Here is a 17,496-nt window from a genome sequence, read left to right as displayed (position 1 = left end):
ATAACGAGAACTGGTTGCATGTCAGCGAGTGACATCGTTCAACATTTGGAAAATACAATCATTTATAACTAAAATATTAAGCGTAATCATCATATACGTTGATTTATAATAGTGGCTCTACAACAAAAGACAAAATCCTAAAATTAGGTGCGGTTTCCGGCCAATTGAAAAGAAAGTTTTGAAGAGATGATTCACTTACAAAACGTGAAGAATTATCATTTTTAATTGTTTTGGCATTTCCAAAGGCTTCAAGAATGGGATTTGCCTTCAAAAGTTGTGCTTCAAGTTCACCCTGTAAGATGAAAACAATGTATAGAAGTGAAATGAAATGTAAACAGGTATCAAACACCATAACCTTCACCAATAAAAAATAATTAGATAACAGGTTTATGTTAGTGACCAGTAATCATTGTGACACGGATTCTCAAAAATAATTTTGAAAAAAAAGAACCTTTAAGGATCACCATTCATCATAAACAGTAAAATCAAGTGCACAAGGGATTTGTGAAAGACTCATCGTGTACATAAAGCAACTGTAAACTTACAATACTGAAATCTTTTGTCTAAAAATTAAATTAAAAACCAGATTAAAATAATACTATCGAGTTTTGAACAGGGTCCAATCACATTATTAATTGTAACTCATTATTCAGTTGTAAATCATGTAACAGAATTGCTGGTAAATTAGGCAGTGGATATTGAGCAAAACTATGCAATATTACAGTTCAGAAACTGAGGAACATGTTGAAAACCATATTAATGGAGGTAATAATATAATTATATTGTCATTATTAACTTTCTACCCAGTATCAATTTATTCGAAACTACTATTCCTAACCTTGGTGTTGATATCGATTAACGAAAGTGTTCTCGTTACATGTGTTTACTCAATTAAGTTGCAACGTTGCTTTTCCCAGTTACGAAATAATAGATGAATAGACGCTGATATGAGACAAAAATTTGTGGTTGAGGGTTATACGAGTCGCATGAACCTAAACATATAGATCTAAATGTCTATAGAGTTTAGCAAACGATCTGGGTGCTCAAAAATAACTATAACCGCATGTGAATCAAACCATGGAATGATTGCAAGTTATCTTTTTTATTACACACATCGGCTGAGATTTCGACTACATAAAATTAGGGATCAGAAAAGGCAAATAAGATATGAGATATGACGAAAAACTGGTCCACATGTTCTGGAAATAGAAATTTAAGAGCCTATACGGAATAACTTATTATCATGTTTATAAAGCATGTGTCCAAATATCAAATTTGTCAGAATAGGTTGAAAAAGTACTTACGTTAAACTTTGACATTACATTTTTGGCTGATGTTTTTTGATGTTTTGCAGACGTGGCAACACATGCGAGGTATTGTATTACCTTTTTCGTATTTTCGGTCTTTCCAGATCCTGATTCACCGCTACAAGATCCAGTAAAACTGAACAACACACTTACGTGCACAAAATCGACTGATCCTCACGGTCTGTAACACACATAACTCAAATTACACATGATTACCTTGAAGCATGCTACGGTAAGCTCCATCAGCAATAGCGAATATATGTGGTGGTCTTTCATGGCGCTTTTTTCCTTTATACCACTCTACTATCTCTTCGTCATAGATCGGTAATCGTTTGTATGGGTTAACAACCACACAAAACAATCCGGAGTATGTCTATATTGTTATGAGAAACAATTCAATGACTTACATAGATCATTCCTGAATAATATCTCGTTTTTAAGTTATTTAAGACTGATGCTTCATTCATAAAGGATAGGTTTGCCATGTCCTTTATCTTGTCGTATTTTGCAGGGTTCATTCTTTGAACATAATCCTTAGGAAACGTACATTTCTTTCCTGACTCTACGAGCTGTACTACAACGTTTTCTCCTTGTTCTTGAAGCTTAATAGCTGCGACAAATGCTTCTCGTTCATGAGGAACCCACACCATATCCTTAGAAGATAAATCTGCCTCCCGCAAAGGCTCTTTCTCATCACGAAGAAGTTCTGCATTCATCGGACTATAAGATGCTCTTTTATTATCACCCATAATTCTAAAACATCGACTAGTTTATACAATGCTTCCGTATGTACAAAACCAGACGTCCCGCTCGCGCTTTTGACTCAAAAAAACAGTAGCATAAATTTTCCTTACGTTGACTCAATAAAACAAATGCAGTCTTAATTCTTTATAAACAAAATTAGTTGCTCACTTGCGATGTGTGCTCAATGATTGTAGTTAGATATAACAGTATTCCGACTGCGTCCGCGCTAACTACGTGGATAGATAGATTCAGACTTGTGTAGTAAGGACAGAAGGCCTTTTCTAGTATGCTTCTGTGAGTGTAAAGTCTCCTCTTAAAACAGTCAATTGAAGGTGTGGATACCACTGCTTCGAAAAGCAGGTTCCAAGTATTGATGACTTGTTGTTAAAACCTGTATTACGCGGGTATTTTGTTCGTTCTTGGCTTTTCTACTCGTCTGCTATGTCCTCTGAGATGTCCCGATCTAGTGGGAAGAAAAAGAGAGAATAAGTTAGGTCCAAAATCATTTCTCAGTATTCTGTACATCAAAATTGGATCTCCCCTTAACCTGCGACAGGACAGAGTAAAGAGGTCCAGCTTTTCAAGCCGCTCTTTTTATGGTGAACACCGGAGTTCTGAAATCGTACGGCAGCTGCCCTCTGTACTTTTTCTAAAATGTCCGATTCACCTTTTAAGCAGGGGCTTGCGGCCTGAACGCAGTTCAATGGTCTAGTTCTCACTAAGGTTGTGTATATTGTGGTGAACATGGTAGTATCTAACTTAGTGATAATCCTTTTTAAAGCCCAGAGGGTTCGAAACCCCTTGGCTGCGACCTCCCGGCAATGGGCCGTCGTCTTAAGATCATTACTCACTGTCACCTTTAGATCCTTATGAGACCGGACTACGTATAATGACACATCCTCTATGTTTTACGTAATAACCTTTGAATCCCCCTAGTGCATGTAGACACACTTTTCCGAGTTGATAGGCATCAGCCACTCTTTAGACCAGTTTATCATATTATTTAAGTCTGCCTGAAGAGTAAATGGGTCTTTGTCCCCAGTTATTACTCGCCAAATTCGTACATCGTCAGCGTATAATAACACTGGAGACTGTACTATACTTGTAAGATCATTAATGTATATGATAAAAAGTAAAGGACCTAGGACGGAACCTTGGGGTACTCCACTAGGTACTGGTCTCCAGGTGGAGCACTTGGAATTTATTCTTACTTTTTGTCTATGTCCTACTAGGAAATCTTTAATCCATTTTAAAAGAGGTCCGGCAGTACCAAGGTTTGCCAACTTCAATAGCAGTCTATTAGTTGGCACCTTGTCAAAAGCCTTACTGAAATCTATGTAGACAACATCCACGGAGTTTCCGTTGTCTAGCGCATTAATCCAGAACTCCCTAGCTATAAGGAGGTTCGTTGTACAGGATAGACCCTTTCTAGAACCATGTTGTGCCATGTTCAGCAAGTTATTGGTTTCCATAAATGCCGTTATGGTCCGTTTGATTATTCTTTCCAGCGTTTTAATTACAACACAGGTCAGGCCTACGGGTCTGTAATTCGATGGAACTTGTCGTGGACCTGTTTTATGTATGGGGGTGACGATTGCGTCCTTCCAGTCCATAGGTAACACACCTTGGTCAAGTGACATATTGAATATCACAGTCAGTGGGGCCGCGATATATTGGGTAATATTTCTCTAGATTTTGGGGTGTAGTTCATCCGGTCCTGTTGACTTCTCCATGTTTAGGGTGCTAAGAGCCTTAAGCACATCGTTTTGGTCGAAGTCCACGGTGAGCAGCTGGTATGTTGACTCTGTATTTGGGTCTGGTTCATTCTCTAGAGGAGGTTCCTGAATGAAAACTGCCCCAAAATAGTCAGCCATAGCCTCTGTTTTTTCCTGATCTTCCTCTATCATTTCAGATTCACTTCCTTCCTTGTTATACACTTGTTTCTTACCGATCTGTAGCGTTCCATCGTGCCAAGGCGGATGACAACATCCCAACATTTCTTCTTTTGCCTTGGTAAACGTCGAATATCCCGCCCTATCCAGGGATAACCGTTTTTCTTCTTCTTTGGAACTATCCAGGGTATGTATGGCTGAGTTACCCGATTGTATAACTGCCTAAAAAGAGTCCGTGCCTCTTGTACTGATGCCTTTGGGTCAATTTCCCAGCTTTCAGCCGATGCTGCGGAGTTACTTGCCTGCATATCTGCCTTCCATATGTTAGGACGGGCCGGCGCAACTGTTTGACAAGCAATCTCAGCCATGAATTTGAATAAGATGACTGCATGGTCACTTCTCACTAGTGGTGGGAGAAAAGTCATTTGACCAACGTCATCACCGTGTGTGAAGACTAAATCTAATATAGAAGAAGAGTTTCTTAAGTCATATCTTGTGGGGTTTCTAATGCGTTGGGATAAAGCTAATCCAATGGATGCTTCTAACAGTTTGAATTCGAACGACGTTACCGATGACCCTACTTCTAAGTTAACCCAGTTTATATACGGTGCATTAAAGTCTCCTACTACTAGGCTTTTACTTTTGTTACATCAGGACTTAAATTTACTTAGGAGAAAATCATCTGCTACACATTCTGGACTGCGATATACTGCAACTAATTCAATATCTTGCCGTCTACATTTCAGCTTACATCTCACCAGTTCACATGTCCCTGAAACATGTGCTACTGTCTCAGCTAATCTTATGGTTAGGGTACTTTTCGTGTACAGGATAACCCCGCCTCCCTATTGGTTAAAAAACCAGTCAACTGGATTTCACTACCTAATACTTCTGACGTTAATCAAGTTTCCGAGACAGCAATAACGTCCGGTTTTTCTTTATCCACCAATGACCTAAGCTCCGCCATTTTATTTAGTAGGCTGCGAGCATTTGTGTAGCATAACTTTAAGTCTGTGTACAACCTTCCTTTACCATCCAGAGTGGTTTGAGGATCGTTTTGCTCCGAACTTTGACAATTTGAAAACCCTTAAGAACGAGGTTTCTTTAACCGTTTCGGTGGCGTTCATTTATTTACACTTCTGCATCTCATCTCTTAATACGATCAGCTAGGTCGAGATCCTCACGGACGTATATTCCGGGCCCAATCAGTTTACGTGAGTTACCTAGAATCAGGTTCATTTCTTCAACCGTGGCAAATGTTACTTTCAAGAGGCGGCTTTTCTGAGGACTTTCAGAATCCACCTTTTGTCCTATTCTGTAACGCTTACAAATACTAACTCCTGAAACTGTATCTGAGAGTAGTTTACTTAATGATGTCTTAATATGATTGAGATCATGTTCAAATCTTGCCTTTGGTTCCTTATCGGAAGATTCTCTTAACTTATAATAATTGACTAACCTATCAGAGAGATATGTCTTGACACGCAGTGAAGTTTTTGTTTCTGATACCGTCTCTCCCGATGATTCGCTAACCAGCTGTGTTTTGCCCTCAGCTTTTTTCTTCTCCTTTCTTTTCCTCTGTACTGAAGTCCATTTATCATCACTCAGGAAAACCACCCCGAATATATTTGGAACGGTGACAGTTTTATCGGGTCTTCAATTTCCACTAGAGGTGTATGATTACCAATGTAAATATCAGTTGGCAATTCACTCCTCGTTAACGTTAGCGGAGATTTTAGTTTCCCGTCAATAACAGTCGGGTATCTTCAATAACAGTCAAACAAATCTGTGGTTTTGTCGGTCAAAGTTGAAATTGATATCGTCAAGTCCCTACACGAAAGTCTGTATTTGAAAGCAGGTAGAATATCGAAAAGGCAGCTCGGTGAAATATGTTTAAGTGACACGTCTAATGCATAAGAAAAGTTTGAATTTTTGAGAACTTTTGTGGAGTTACTTCGACAAAGTCACTTAAAGGAATACCAGGACTTAAATACTCCAAATGAGTAGGGTAATGAATTCAATCAAACTCTATACACTGAACTATCAAATTATGAGAGGTACCACCAGCATTAATGTTAGGGATAGGTATCAAACAGTGTTTCACATATTTTACATCCATTTATATAGTTTTATAAGTATTTCAAACAACCTTTTTAAGGTACATGTAGGTCATATTCATTTAGACTTTCGTGGTAGATTTTGAACCCAAAACTACCCAACGATTCGCGTTTCTGTATAAATGCTTTTCAATATCATCAATGTAGAGCCGTAATAGAGGATACTATATTGCCATATCCCACTTAGGGTTTAGTAAAGCCATCTAAATTCAATCCAAATTTTCTTTTTTTAACTACCAAAAGTATGTTTAAATGAAGAAGGAGACTAAAAATTTAACATTCGTAAGTAAAGGTCGTTGCATTTCGTCATTTCTGTTATTCACAGCGGATGCTGTTCCATCCACAGTTCTGTTTTGTCTAATTTACGGTTTGTTTGAGCTTTTCGGTACTTTAACTCGGTTAGATTCGCCAAATAAAGCCATATTTATATCGTGAATGTTATTGTATGTGAGATTCATTAAATTCATCCGAGTGTTTTATGGCAGAATGATGGTGAGTTGGCACGTTTACATCATCACGATCTTCTTATCACGAGGTGTCAGCTGATAAATTCAATGATTATATCTCACTTTCCATCTGATGGATATTGTTTTTCGTTGTGATCAGTGTAAGATTAAGCACCAGACGTTGCTAATTCCGGTCTTACAACTAACAGCTTCCATTTTGAGCTCGCCCAGTTCTTGAAGGCAATCTATCTTCAAAATATTTGTCTTCAAGAAATGCTGTCGTAACCTAGATCATTCAGGAGCAAATTTACATAGAAGCAAGAGCAGTTATCAAGCGATTCATGGCAAAGATTGGTGAGATCTGTTTAGAATAAAACCACAATTATCCCAGAAATGACGGTAAGGTGGAAAAAAGGATTAACAGAGTTTCATCATTTAGGTGTGAAATTTCACCGAAAGGAAACAAAACAGATTCACTGCCTCAAAAATAATACGCGCAGTTTCTAGCATCTTGAAAAGAACACTTCGGTATTTGCAACAACTCACTTTCCGGATTTGATACGTCAACTACAGCAATCAATCCATCTAGCACCTGCATATGAAGTTGATCATCAAACTTACACTTGACAGGCTTGCTTCTGAACTTTATGGATAAATTCCCCAGCATTTTAGTTGACCTGAGGAATCGTCTTGTGAAATGTTGCCCCTCCACGACTTTCGAAACTAGTACTTTACATGATTTAGTCGTTGTTTGAGAGTTGTGTATTGCGCTAATATATCACATAGTTCTGATAATCTTCGTCTTCTAATATCATTATCGAAATATACTTAATTGTTCAAACACAGGCTCCATCACGACGCCAATATGATAATTAGAAGTATTTGAAGTAGTGTACTAACTAGGAATTCGTGAAACAGTTTAATTTATTATTATTCACAAACAGCTCATGTGTACATAAATGTTGTGAAGAAATCATTTCGGGTTTCTTCAGAAATGAAACAATACACAAGTTTCAGTAATGTAGGCCATATTAAAAAGTACAAGTTCTGTGTAGTTGAGATAGATATTGAGTTAACTTTAAAAAAGGAGAGAATATAAATGAGCATAAATTAATAAAACGCGAAACACGTAAGTAGTTTAATAAGCGTGTTTGTAAACACAGAACAAAATAAACGATTATGAACTGCCAAATGATTAATAAGAAATATGAGAAGATACTTTTAATGATAAATAAACAAGAAAATAATTTATTATCGCAGTAAGATTTGACGGTAGGATAAGTGTGCAATAATAGTTTAGAGTGATGCTATGAAAGTTTCAACTATTTACAAAGGGTGATCAAAATATGAATATGTATGCTGAAGATGAAATGAATCTGAGACGTTAATTTATTTGAGCATAACACAAGATATTATCTTAGTTACAAACTTCACATGCTTAGAAATAATATTCATTTACAAATAAAACAGGGATAGAAAAAAGAAACGAAAAAACATATACTTACAAGGTACAACCGTCATAAAAAAGAGTGTAATAAAAATCAGACTCTGAGGTAAAACATCAATTTTTTAAATTTTTCAGTACATTTAAATTCTTCTAAAACTTTCCTCGTTTGAAATGCGGAATCACCATTCATCCTGGTTCGAATCTTCTTTAGCAGAACGTAGCCAAATCATTCGCTTTGGATCTTGCTACTCTAGGCTTATTAATGTAACCAGTGGTGTTATATAAGGAAGTGTGATTGGCCTATTGCTCTTTCTCCCTTTCATCAATGACGTGTGCTTACTCTTTCAACATGGCAAAACTTTCCTCTTCACCGATGACCTAAGAGTGGGTAATTCATTCAACGGTAATTCAAGAAGGCGTAAGCAAGTTATACGAACGGACCGTGTCGTGGGATCTGCTACTGAATGTTGACAAAAGTGGATTTATTTACATTGGCCACAGCCTAAACTTAAATCTGGTTATACAAAAACACATAATGAGACCTCTCAACACTTTAATGACCTAGGTTTGAGTCACAGAAACAGTTTGAACATTTCCGAGTAAACTGAATCTCAAGTATCCGAAGCAAGAAAGCTCATTGCATTCATTATGATAAACTTCAATAATATCGAATAGAGATTATTACCATGTACATAATGTAACCTATATATTCTTGAATATAACATTATAGTTCACAGTAATTGATTTGATGAAAATGGAAGGTGTTCAGAAGAGATTAATTAAAGCAGTTTTGGGGTATTCCGATCACAAGGTATACCACCAAAGATGTCAACAACTCAAGTCAGAACTTCTCTGGATCAGACGTACTAAGTTAAACCTTGTATTTATCTGCCGGCTTATAGATGATGCTTCTTACTTTTCGGCATCTACCCTTCGTACTCTATTGTATCACCCAACACTTGCGCAATAAAGAGAATATTCTATCAATTCCGAGAACCTGCAGAGACGTACGCCAGAATTTCCTCTTTATTCGCTATCCAACCATATTGGACAGACTTCTAGTAAACTTCCGTTGCAGTGCAATCATAACCTGGTTCAAAAGACTCCCTGATGACTTCGTCTTCAAAAATGGTTCGTGTCACCTATTAATTATCAGTGTGATAACCAATGGGTTGTAGCGGTAAATAAATCCCCAAAATAAATAGCACTAAGTTTTCGACATTGGATGCTGACCATATGTTTTAGTGGACTCATCTAGCTGAAGGCGCTCGGTCAGGCATCTGCACCAGATCACGTGTGGTAACGCCGTGCTCAACATCAACCGCAATCGCTAGCCAGATTAGATCAGAGAATTCCGATATATTGGTCATCGCCAAATATACTCTTCCGATCTCCTCGACTCTGTCTTTTGATTTCTCTTGGTGGGAACGAAATATATTAGAAGGTGTTACTGGTAGAAGCGTTGTCAAACACTGAATACCTGTGACATCATCATTGGTGAGACCGACGTGATCTGGTACACCTAATTGTAACTGTGAGTCTGTTCCTTTTTGGGATTTTTTATATATCATTGCCTTATTTTTTATTTTTTTTTGAACATTGTGATTTTTTTTCGTGTTTTTTCTTGGATATATATATTTTTTCCCCTCGTTCATTATCGTACTTCATACTTCATCATGACTGAACAGACACCTAAAGTACTCAAGCTTAAGACTTTGTCCCCACCTTCGTTTCAACTGATGCCTTTCTGGCCCGACAACATCGAAGCCTGGTTTTGCTACGCAGAAGCCGACTTCTCCGAGCACGGCGTGATCGACACACGTGCACAATTCCTCGCAGTAGTCAAGGCACTACCGCGCGAATTCAACAGGTACGTAACACCTAGTATGTTTACTAGTGATGTTTCCGATCCTTACGAAATCTTAAAACGCTCGATTCTTAAACGAGGAGATCTAACCGATCGACAAAGGTTAGATCAACTCTTCAATAACATCGACCTGCAACACGGTTCTGCGACGGACATGTTGCAACGGATGAGAGAGGTTATAGGCCTAAGAACTTTCGACGAAGGTCTATTCAAACAACTCTTCTTGTCAAAACTTCCCCAACAGGTGCAAGCAGTTCTGGTCTCGTTCCAGAACAACGGCTTAGACGAGCTAGCTGCATCTGCCGACCGCATTCTAGAAATTACGAAACCTTCTACTACCGAGGTATTTTCAGTCAAAGAAAGGCCTCACACGACTCAGAATGATACAACCGACTTATGTCACACACTCACGCGTTATCTTAGTCTTCGTACCGACCGTAAGAGATCGCGCACACCACGTAGAAGCATTTCTCGTAAGCGATCTGTCTCTAGACCACGAGAGACAGATAACCCCGACTGGTGCTGGTATCATAACCAGTATGGAAAGCTTTCCAGAAATTGCAGAAAACCCTGCAATTTTCTCAACACGAAACCGACTGATTCGAAAAACAATTCGGGAAACTTCCAAGCCGGCACGCGTTAACGGCAACTGTAGCCAGCGAACAAAGCCGTCTGTTATTCGTCACAGATGTGACAACGAGAGTTCGCTACCTCGTCGACACTGACGCAGAAGTTAGCGTCCTCCCAGCAAATCCTAACGACCGGCTTCACGAATCGACCCTAAACTTACAGGCGGCAAACGGAAAACCGATCGCTACGTATGGCAAAAGGTACGTTTACCTTAACGTGGGTTTACGCAAACCCATTCACTGGATTTTCGTTGTTGCAGATGTTTCTATGCCAATCATTGGTATGGACCTTCTACAACACCACAATCTGATCATCGATACGCGCAAACGGAGGCTAGTAGACGGGAACACTAATTTGTCCGTTTGCGTAACTTCTTTTACTGGTGTAGAGTATCCCCAGTCACAGTTAAACATATGATAGACCCACTCTATCAACCACTACTCGATAAGTACCCTGGGATACAACAAACGCAACCGAGATTACCGTGTGTAACCAGCAATGTTACACATCACATCACGACTACAGGACCACCTGTATTCTCTAAAGCACGACGACTAGCTCCTGAAAAGCTAAGGTTAGCGAAAAACGAATTCGATCACATGATGGACTTAGGAATCATACGACCGTCAAGTAGCCCATATGCATCTCCGTTGCACATGGTCCCTAAAAAGGACAGCAACGATTGGCGTCCAACTGGTGACTATCGGCGATTGAACGCGAAAACCATTCCCGATCGTTACCCGTTGCCTCACATTCACGATTTGACAGCTACCTTGAAAGGTACAACTGTCTTTTCGAAAATCGACTTGGTTAAAGCGTATAACCAAATCCCTATGGCTACTGACGACATACCGAAAACAGCTATCATAACTCCTTTCGGACTCTATGAATTTTTGCGAATGCCTTTCGGTCTAAGGAATGCTGCTCAAACATTCCAAAGATTCATAGACGACGTTTTTCGAGGTCTCAACTTCGTACACGCGTATGTTGATGACTGTCTAATCGCAAGTCCGGACAGAGAAACACATCTCAAGCATCTGGATCTTGTTTTCGAACGACTTCAAAAACATGGCATAACTGTAAACGTTCAGAAATGCCAATTCGGAACCGACTCGTTAGACTTTCTGGGACACACTATCGATGCTCAAGGCATTCGACCTCTTAGGACCAAAGTGGCGGCCATTCTGGATTACCCAGAACCGACCACCGTCAAGCAATTACGCACGTTCAACGGCCTGGTAAGTTTCTATAGACGTTTCATACCCAAATGCGCATTACTTATGAAACCTCTGACCGACCAACTTCGTGGAAATGCGAAATCCATTAATTTGGACGACACCGCACGAAAAGCATTCTCCACAGTTAAGGAACTGATCGCTAAAGCAACAATGCTCGCACATCAGGACACCCGAGCACCCATTAGCATCGCAGTAGACGCATCCGACTCAGCAATCGGAGGAGTCTTACAACAATGGGTTAACAACTCCTGGCAACCCTTGGCATTTTTCTCTAGAAGGTTGCTAGACACCGAATCGAGGTACAACACATTCGGTAGGGAACTCCTAGCTATATATTGTGCTGTACGGCATTTCCAACACTACATCGAAGGTCGTGAATTCACTCTTTTCACGGACCATAAACCGCTCACTTTCTCGTTAAGCTCTCCTTCTGACAAGTACTCTCCCCGTGAGTCTCGACAACTGGACTACATTTCGCAGTTTACTTCAGATATTCAACACATCTCTGGAGCAAACAATGTAGTTGCAGACGCTTTATCTCGTATAACTTCCTTGAACAGTTTCCAAGGAATCGACCTTCTTAAACTCGCCGAGCTTCAAAAAGAAGACAGTGATCTTCAGCACGAGTTATCGTCCACAACCCTTAAACTACGCATCAAACAGATGGGAACAGGTAAGGAAACCTTACTGTGTGACACATCTACAGGTAGGGATCACCCAATCGTGCCGAAACATTATCGACGCAATGTCTTCAATACATTGCACAAACTTTCGCATCCAGGTGTCCGTGCAACCATCAAGCTTATAGCAGAAAGGTTTTGCTGGCCTGGAATGAATAAAGACGTGAGGGAGTGGGCACGCTCCTGTGTAAGCTGCCAAAAATCTAAGGTTATCAGACACAATAAATGTCCCTTAGGCTCGTTTAAAACTCCCGATGCCCGTTTCGACCATGTTCATCTGGATTTGGTAGGACCTTTACCAGATTCAAATGGATACTCTTATCTCTTAACCTGCGTTGACCGTTTCACTCGATGGCCAGAAGCAGTACCTATTAAGGACATCACTGCTGAAACAGTGGCCCGCACCTTCGTCGAACGATGGGTAGCAAACTTCGGTTGCCCTTCAACCATCACTACAGACCGCGGACGTCAGTTTGAATCTGATCTTTTCCGTCGTCTGACCACACTTTTAGGAATCACTCGCTTCCGAACGACCGCCTACCATCCACAAGCAAACGGGTTGGTAGAACGTTTTCACCGACAACTGAAAGCTTCGCTATCAGCTGCAAACGTTTCACAATGGACCGACGCTCTTCCACTCGTCTTACTAGGTATCCGCAATGCAGTGAAAGCTGACATTGGATACACTGCGGCTCAACTCGTTTATGGAACGACACTTCGACTTCCAGGAGAATTCGTGGATCCTTCATCCTCTTCAATGAACATGGATCTAACCTCCTACACGAACAAGCTTACAAACGCAATGCGTTCAGTTAAACCTGCTTCCACTCGACCTCAATCAACTGATGTTTTCGTTCAACCTGACTTACGATATAGTACACACGTTTTCATTCGTCGAGACTCGCATCGACGACCATTCGAATCAGCATACGAAGGACCCTTCAAAGTTCTTCAACGTGAATCTAAGTACTATATAGTCGATAAGAACGGAACCAACGATAGCATCAGTATCGATCGCTTAAAAGCAGCGTATTTAGAAAGAAATCCTATCTACGTGGATTTTCCTTCGGTACAATCGAACGACACGACTCCGACACTTATAATACCTCATCCGACAACCAACACACACGATGATACTTCGACAGTATCCGAAAATAAACTTAAAACGACGCGTTCTGGAAGAAGGGTGAGATTTCCAGAACATTTAAACGACTATTGCACGTAAGGCACTTCTCGAAATTTTATATTTTTTTTTTAAAAGAAAAACAATTTTAATATGCTTATATATTTTTATTTCTATTTAAAAAAAACAAAACAAAAAAAACAATTTTTTAACGCTATTACGTGTTCATGAGTTTATTTTCCATTTTTTTTTCCGCCGACATTGTGCTTTTACGCACATACGAGTGTATTTTCGACATGCACTTACATTTTCTTTTTCTTTTCCAGGACGGCTGGAAAAGAACGATGACGTTTATGAGGATCCGAAATTTTCATTGTACATTTTCTTTTTTACTATGTTGTACCTCCGTCCCATATAGTAAGGAAAGACGACCAGACGCTGCTAAATTTAGTAAGCTATCAGAAGAGTGTTTACCAACGACAAACTCGTTGGGTTTAAACTTCTGGCTGGCCACGTCTTAGGGTCGTCACTGCCCCACTAGGGGGGGAGTGATCTGTAGCGGTAAATAAATCCCCAAAATAAATAGCACTAAGTTTTCGACATTGGATGCTGACCATATGTTTTAGTGGACTCATCTAGCTGAAGGCGCTCGGTCAGGCATCTGCACCAGATCACGTGTGGTAACGCCGTGCTCAACATCAACCGCAATCGCTAGCCAGATTAGATCAGAGAATTCCGATATATTGGTCATCGCCAAATATACTCTTCCGATCTCCTCGACTCTGTCTTTTGATTTCTCTTGGTGGGAACGAAATATATTAGAAGGTGTTACTGGTAGAAGCGTTGTCAAACACTGAATACCTGTGACATCATCAGGGTTATAGAAACAGGGTCCAATATCTATCTAATTGACTGTGAAGCAAAGCAGAACGTTGGAAATTTTGTTCCCTTATTTCATTTCCTTTCTTTTCATCTAAATTTCCGAAGTCCGCTCACGTTCATATTTGCGATTATTATTGTAATTACTATCACGGTTGATTCCCTGACACATTAGAAATTCTCCTCTTCCTTTCTTTTTCTTCCCTCTCTCTTTTTCCTTTCTACACGGATTTTATTTCTAAACGCCCAAATTTTATTACTAAAAACACGTTAACCTTTCGGAATCATTTTATCTTCATCACGTATATATGACTGTGGTGTTGGTATGAACTAATGATTCTTCTGCACTTGATGAGTGCCTGATTTCGAATTTCAAATACAATAAGTTATTTTGTGTTCATCTAGTTCTACCTGGCTTAAATTAAGCTATTCCGGGATTCTTATTTAAAAGAATATTTCTAGTACTTCCGATCTCACAGTGACTGATAAAAGTTTATGTATGACGATTATTCTCTGAAATGAATTAAGACTGACATATCCTCATCTTAAACTATTACTGCACGAACTTTCATTCTACTGTCATATATTACTTCACTAATGACTTATTTTCTTATTTATTTGTTGTTCACGTAGTATTACGAACATCAATGTTTGTCCTCATTTCGTTTTTCGCAAACACGATTACCAAGTTACTTCTACATTTCACGTTTTCTTCTTTATCTTCTGTGCAGACATTGTTGAACGTTGTGTATTACTGCGTTTCTGAAGAAACCCGAAACGGTATCTTCGTAACATTTATCTGCCGTTAGGCTGTTTGTGAATAACAGTAGTTATGTGGTGTGTTAATTTAATATTCACATTCAAAAAATATATTTCCATAAGTCGCTGTTCTAAACTGTCTTGTTAAATCGTATGATTTGACTGTTAAAAAGGCACATCCAAGTTGTTTTTCGCAACTTATGGGAGTTCATTAGATTTAACCTAGCTTGTAACCGATCGAATCTGCTACCTTTACGTGGTGTTCACGTTTGCCTATCGTGATGACCTAACTCAGCTAAATTGGCTGGAACTCATGTTCCTCTACGTTCTACCATGCCAGGCAGGTCGGTTGGAGAACGGTTAGACTAAAAGCAGCAATTCAAGTTCTGGGAGTCAGTCGTACTTATGACTGTAGAGGTATGACAGCAATAAGATGTTTCTGTCGGACAACTAGCATCTGTACCAATTCTGCCCTCTCAAAAGAAAGCAAGGGGTTAGATAACGTCGACCATACAAATGTCACAACTCACCTTAACTCAGTGATACCCGTCTGAGGCAGTAGGGCTTTTTGAAGAACGGAGCCAACAGGTTGAAAAATTCCCACAAAAAGGCCGTGCGTGACCGGTTGCAAGCAGTTGTCACCTGGGCTCTGTCGTCATGCCCCTAGATCGTTAAGACCAACACAAATCCAACTTCCTTTTCAGGTTCATCAAGAAATACACTTTCATTGTGTGAGCAGCTAGGAAGTGATATAAAATCTCGTACCTGTAACAACACACGATACTAATTTGGTTAAAATCAAGTCCTTCCTACACCTGCTGATAATCCTCTTATCTTCACGAGTAACCCTTCTGACGTCCCCTTATCACCTTGCACCGCTAATGCAAACGATTCGAGTACGCGAAACGTTATTCCTGGTCTCCAGAAACCACGCTCTAAACTACATGCAGGAAAGTTTAACGTCCGAAAACTGTTTCAAATAGGAAAACAGGCTTCCTTAGCTAGGACTTTAGAATCTCACGCAATCAACGTACTCTGAGTCTCCGAAACGCCCATACAGGATCCGAGTAGTGTCATTCATTTGACCTCACCATGTCAAAATAAAGAATCAACTCGATTCACACTTCGTGTATCTGGAAGCCCAGATGCTGCTTCTCGTGGCCTCGCCGGTGCAGGTATAGCACTGAGTCCTAGGGCAGAACCAGCTCTCGTAGACTGGATCACATCAGACAGTCGTTTGTGCGCTGTTCGATTAAACGGAACTGTAGGGACTCGGAAAGATAGGGACACTCGTCGTTGCCTCTTCGTCGTCTTTTCATACTCTCCCACTGACTGCAGCTCAGATGATGTAAAAGATGAGTTTTACAGAAAGCTTTCGGACCTTCTCCGAAAAGCTAAGCGCTCGGATGTAGTAATAGTGGCCGGTGACTTTAATGCTCAAGTAGGTAAACTAAGCGAAAGGGAAAGACACCTGGGTGGATCTTATAGCGTCGTGACTCAAAGAACAGATAATGGCGACCGTTTGTTGCAGCTATGCTCAGATAACCGTCTCTTTCTTGCAAATACTAACTTTGAGCATAAGCAAAAATATCTTTTATCATGGCGACCCTCTAATTCGTCCCAACGTTGGACCCAAATAGATCACATCTCTATCAGCCACCGATGGAGGGACTCGATAGAAGACTGTCGCTCATTCTGGAGCACATGCTTAGATTCAGATCATGTTCTAGTACGAGCGCGTATCTGTCTGCGTCTTACTGGACGTAGGAAAGACGCTGCAAGGAAACCTCTTAGGGTCCTACTTAATGATAGTCAAGCTAAGAGTTTAATTCAGGAACAACTAGGAAAACAGTTAGGCAGCCATGCATGTGATGCTCACCTCGAGGCAGCATGGAATGATATCCGAAAAGCTGTGGAAACAGCAGTGATATCTGCTAGTAAGGTAAACCAGAAGGTTATGGAGCAAAACTGGATCTCAGCAGCATATATCGCACTGATAGATGCTCGGAAACTCATTCCACATGGCTCTGAACATAATGAGGAGCGGCGATAGGTAATAGCAGACAATTGTTCAGGCCTGTTTAGGAAACCGGTATTAGGAAACCGACTGTTAGCGAAACAATCTCAGAGAAAGATGGAAATATTATTCATTCTCAATCCAGGAGATTGGATCGATGGGCAGAACACTTGAGGGATCAGTTCAACTGGCCTTCAACCACACTTCGGTTTCCCACGATCTCTAGTCAACCTGAATGGCAAGTTAACGTAGGTCCTCCGTCTCTTTACGAAGTTGAAAAAGCTATAGGAAATCTGAAGCAAAGGAGAGCAGCAGGCCCTGACAGGTTTACTCCTGAGATTTTTAAGGAT

At 40.1% G+C, this 17,496-nt stretch overlaps 1 protein-coding gene across 1 annotated transcript in view; it reads right to left on the bottom strand.

The window, feature by feature from the left end:
* Positions 1-2,162, bottom strand: part of MHC2 (MHC class II transactivator) — a 30,414-nt gene extending 28,252 nt beyond the window's left edge. The window contains exons 1-6 of the mRNA XM_051211680.1: positions 1,715-2,162; positions 1,524-1,680; positions 1,461-1,488; positions 1,305-1,425; positions 546-563; positions 200-292 (exon numbers count right to left, since the gene is read on the bottom strand). Coding sequence (XP_051071769.1) covers positions 200-292; positions 546-563; positions 1,305-1,425; positions 1,461-1,488; positions 1,524-1,680; positions 1,715-2,056 — 759 coding nt within the window. The 5' untranslated portion in view covers positions 2,057-2,162. The remainder of the gene's footprint in view (positions 1-199; positions 293-545; positions 564-1,304; positions 1,426-1,460; positions 1,489-1,523; positions 1,681-1,714) is intronic.
* Between the last annotated feature and the right edge of the window lie 15,334 nt (positions 2,163-17,496).

This window comes from Schistosoma haematobium, chromosome ZW (genome assembly GCF_000699445.3).
Source record: "Schistosoma haematobium chromosome ZW, whole genome shotgun sequence".
Classification (NCBI taxonomy): Eukaryota; Metazoa; Platyhelminthes; class Trematoda; order Strigeidida; family Schistosomatidae; genus Schistosoma; species Schistosoma haematobium.
Note: the sequence above shows the minus strand (reverse complement) of the source record. Positions and strands in the feature narration are given on the sequence as shown.